This window comes from Rhincodon typus, unplaced genomic scaffold (assembly GCF_021869965.1).
Source record: "Rhincodon typus isolate 14 unplaced genomic scaffold, sRhiTyp1.1 hic_rhity00007131, whole genome shotgun sequence".
Lineage (NCBI taxonomy): Eukaryota > Metazoa > Chordata > Chondrichthyes > Orectolobiformes > Rhincodontidae > Rhincodon > Rhincodon typus.
The window spans coordinates 1,461-6,275 of NW_025972769.1; the positions used below are offsets into that span (position 1 = coordinate 1,461).

At 49.0% G+C, this 4,815-nt stretch overlaps 1 protein-coding gene across 1 annotated transcript in view; it reads right to left on the bottom strand.

Moving 5' to 3' along the window:
• Nucleotides 1–326: 326 nt before the first annotated feature.
• LOC125482207 overlaps nt 327–4,815 on the bottom strand; it is a gene marked incomplete at both ends in the record, with an annotated part of 7,534 nt that continues 3,045 nt past the window's right edge. The window contains 3 exons of the mRNA XM_048594223.1: nt 327–1,713; nt 3,116–4,031; nt 4,302–4,441. Coding sequence (XP_048450180.1) covers nt 327–1,713; nt 3,116–4,031; nt 4,302–4,441 — 2,443 coding nt within the window. The remainder of the gene's footprint in view (nt 1,714–3,115; nt 4,032–4,301; nt 4,442–4,815) is intronic.

Here is a 4,815-nt window from a genome sequence, read left to right on the forward strand (position 1 = left end):
CCTCTGCTGCTGTACAAAGGTTGTCATCACTGCAGAGACTCCTAAGAAAAGCAGGACAGACAACTGGCGCAATGCATTAATGTTTGATTTTGCTCACTGCCTCATCTCCAAACCTGCCTCAAATGGCCTGGCAACCCTCCCCCTATTAACTGTGTAGGTCTCTCCATAGATGCTGCCAGCAGCTTCTGATTTCCAGCACCTATGTAACTTCCCTTCTGTAATCGAGGAAGAAGTGCTTCCTCGGATCAGATGCTGCATGTCAGAAACAGTGTCCTCATAAAATTAGCTCTGAAATCAACCATAAATAAGCAAACAGGTGTGCCTACCTGAGGTCAGGAGTCACAGGGAGCCAGAGGTTGTTGTCTTTCACGGAGGTGATGCTGGGGATATATCCGTGGTCAAATGGATGATGGGATGCCCATTTCTGCTCAATCAGCCTGATTGTTGTGACCGTTTCTTGCACATCGATAGTCATCCAGTTCTGAACAAGCCACCAATCTGGGAGTGGGCTTACAGGTGGGCAGATACGTTTAACATTGAGCAGCAGCTTGGGACTTGTCATGTATAACTGCTGCTGGATGAAGAAGTAGAATCTCATGTGATGAGGGCCTCGGAAGAAGTAATTACAGTTGTCCTTGTCGTAGCCTTTCTCATCAAAGCCAAACACATCAAACCCGTTCTTATCCAAACCAAATTTGTTGTATCCATACATATTATAGCCCCTGTCAAAGAGGGACTCAATGAGCTCCACCTCAACGTAAGGCAGGTAGGACTCATCCTTCCGCATTCCAAATGGTGTGACTTGTGATCGATTGAAGCCGTACCGGTTATATCCAGAAATGTCAAACCCTTCAACGTCAAAACCATCCCGGTTGAAATGGTCTCTGCTGTAACCATATGGATCCCAGCCGGATTGGTCGTAGCCATGGCGATCGTACCCGTGCTGATTGTAGCCGTGTACATCGTATTGTCCCTGCAGCTCCGACTGGGCAGTTCGATCACTATCTTCCCCGTTGTAGTCGTCTCGGTGACGGAGCGGGGGGTCAGGGGTCGTAACGTTGCAGGGGGCACCGAGTGTAACTGGGGCATAGGTGGTACACAGCTGTTGCTGAGACAGGAGGATATCATCAGGGGCCATGTCAAACGGTTTCATCTTCACAAACCGGAGCTCAGGAGGATAACGGGGCAAGCCACTGGGACTGCGGTCTTGCCAGTGGGTCCAAAGCTTGTCGATAAATGCATAATGAGACAGGAAGATTGGGTCATAAGGACTGAAAGGTGAGGCCATGTGACCTCCAACCCAAACATGGAAAAGGCCCGAGATGGCCTCCATCTGAATGGAGAATTGATTAAAGTCTTCTTCGGCCAATATCAGCTGGATGTTGATGGCATCAGGCAGAGCGACGGAAGAGTTAAACTGGCGACGGAGACAAGGTTCCCATTTGCTGTCCAGCTGGAAAGGGTGATGTAAAACACAGCCTGTCTCAGAGTCTCCATTTGGCCCAAAGAAATTAGCCTGCCAGGCAGTCGAGCTCTCCATCGAGCCCACGTCAATGGTCCACTCGAAGTACGGGATGCTGATGTCACATGATACCTTCTGTAGCTCCCGCTCAACCGTGCGGAGAAAGTATCGGTGCCAGGGAAGGAAGGTAGATAGGCCATTGGCCTGTGGGGCATACTCTGCTCTCAATGTGGCAAACTCCTCCCAAGTACCTGTCAGGTCATAGGAAAGCACACTGTTATTATACAGGAATTTATCATTTATAGGTGGCTTGGTGGTTAGCATTGCTGCCTCACAGCACCAGGGACCCAGATTCAATTCCACCCTCAAGTGACTGTCTGTGTAGAGTTTGCACATTCCCCCCATGTCTGTGAGAGTTTCCTCCAGGTTCTCCGTTTTCCTCCCACAGTCCAAAGATACGCAGGGTAAGTGGACTGGCCATGCTAAATTCCCCATAGTGTTCAGGAATGTGTAGATTAGGGCGATGGGTCTGGGTGGGATGCTCTAAGGGTCAGTGTGGACTTGTTGGGCCGAAGGGCCTGTTTCCACACTGTAGGGATTCTATCATATATTCTGTTCATAATCAGCAGGATCCCACACACAGCAATGTGATGGAAAATTTGGTTCATCTGTTTTAGTGGGTTTGGTTGAAGGAGAATAAGCAGCACAAATGATTGAAGAAGGAATGTCAGACAATCCTGTAAGCATTCTTTAATTCTGGCACTAAACAGAACTGATGGTGCGGGGCTGTGGTGGTGACTTTAATGTTAACAGAGGGACTTGCACTGCTGCTACATATGGCCACACCTCTACAGCATTCAGCTCAAGAATGTATCAAGTAGTTTGGTGAATAGGTGAAGTTGGACTCCGTTCTGAAGGAAAGAGGCTGCCTGTTGGTGAATCTATTTCTCCAATGTCCCAGGTGGTGTTGACATAACAAATGGTCAGAATCTGTTTAGGTGATTACGTTGAGAGATAAATAATAAGCAGGAAACCAGGAAGAATCCCATTCCTTATTTTCAAAATAGGATCATGGGGTTTTATCAACTACTTAAAAGGGAAGACAAGGAATCAATGTGATGGCGAGAAATCAGCATTATCATTTCTGGTCAAGCGACCCTTCTTCAGAACTGGAGTTCCTCAGTTCTGAGGAAGGGTCACTCGACCCAAAACATTAACTCTGATTTCTCCCTACAGATGCTACCGGACCTGCTGAGCTTTTCCAGCAATTTCTGTTTTTGTTTCCGATTTACGGCATCCGCAGCTCTTTTGGTTTTTATTTTGCTCGATTTAATGTCTCATCTAAAACACAGCACCTTAACCTCAGACACAGACGTAGACACACAGACAGGCAGGCAGGTTTAGATATTTGTGTGTACATATACACACACACACATATCGCTGGGGGGTAAGGTGAGGCAGGATTGACAGATAAAGACAGGATTAGACTCAGCTGTGTTGTTCCTTGTATGAAAAAACACAGCTGCTGGCTCTCAGGAACATGCCCGTTCCTCACACTCTCAGACACACAGATGTAAGTGTGCCCTCACACAGTGTGCACCTTTGTACACACGTGTTCCCTCACACTAACGTGGAGCTGAGACAAGGCCATACCTTGTTTCGAGTAGAGATCCCGTATTGCTGCCTGATAAGCCTTCATCTCAGTAGCCATCATGTCCCGGATCTCCTTGCGTTGACTGACATGCCGACAGTTGCATTCGATCACTCCGGTGTAACTGCACAGACAGATCTCACAACCGTACTCGAAGGACTCGCCAAAGTGATAGGAACGACCTTGGAAGGTGCAGCCACAGCTCTGGCCACAGAAGATGTCCTCACACCTTTGGCCTGGTCTGAAGCTGACCACCTCTCTCCTCAGGTCAGCTCTGTTGATGGCCTGGCAGTGTGATGATGGCAGGTATTCACAATGATAGTCAAAGGCTGCAAAGTAGCCAAGATAGTTGAACCCCTCACGATTGATCCCAAAACAGTCAAACTGGGCACGGTTATAACCCTCAGCGTTGAATCCAGTTGTGTCGAACTCGCCTCTGGAGTCGTGCTCTCCTCTTTTGTTGTATCCAGTCAGATTAAACCCAGTGTCCTTGTGAAACCCATCCCGGTCGTAACCCTGTTTGTCAAACCCATACTTGTCAAACTCACGCCCATCGCTCAGGCCACTAAAGACCTGTCCATTTGGTCCGAACAGTGCAGGTCCAGAACGCACGGGGTTAAAGGCCACCACCTGCCTCCCAGACCGGTCCAGGCCAGATGTGTTGTATCCATAGCGATCGTAACCTTCATGATCATAGCCAATCAGGAAGTTGGTCAGCTTTGGCTGACGGAAGCAGCAAGCACCGACCTCACATCGCTTCGTGCATTCCTCATGTGTCTGAAAATTGTTGCTGTTTCCGCCACAGCCACTGTAATCAAACTCCTCACACAGACCCGAGAGGGTGCTGTAAAACCAGCGCCTTGATGGAATGCGGTGTTTTCCTTTACAAATACCTGTAAGCCTGGGCAGAGAGCAGACCTGTAGAGTGAACAAGGGCGAGGGTTAAAGATCAACCAAACACACCTTAACAATAATCTGCACTTACGGCCACATCGCCACAATACTGGGACAAGGTCAGTTATTGTGCAGTCTCACACCCCCACGCCCCTCCCCACAACCCCTAAAGGGTTGGTTCTGATAGACCGAATGGTCTGGTCTAATACTCCCTTTCGATGGGTGACCATGTCAGCCTGTTCCATCCAATGAACATAATCAGCTTTGGCCATGAACTGCTCAGCATGTCACTACCTGAACCATGGGCTTCTCACACAGACGTCCTGTGGATGTCGCAGGGCAGCTGCAGGTAAATCCAGAGGGTTGTTGCCCAGAGTCTGAGGGGAGAGCTTTGCAGCGACCCCCATTCTTGCAGGGTCTGGTAACACAGGGATCTGGGAACAAAGCACAATGTTCAGAGCATGAGGCTAATGAGCGATAGGGGACAAGCATCAAGGGAATTGCTGACTGTTAGCACAGGAGAACAATTTGTATCTAGGAGTTTCAACAACAGCAAGGTTTCTCTCCCTACACATCTGAAAGGGCACATTAAACTTCACATTATCATCTCCCATCTGAAAACCAGCACTGGCAGTGCAAATCTCCCTCAGTATTACAGCACTACCAATACTGCACTCCCTCAGTGCTGCCCCTCTGCCAATCCTGCACTCCCTCAGTGCCGCCCCTCTGCCAATACTGCACTCGCTCAGTACCCCACTCTGTCAACACTGCACTCGCTCAGTACCGCCCCTCTGCCAATACTGCACTC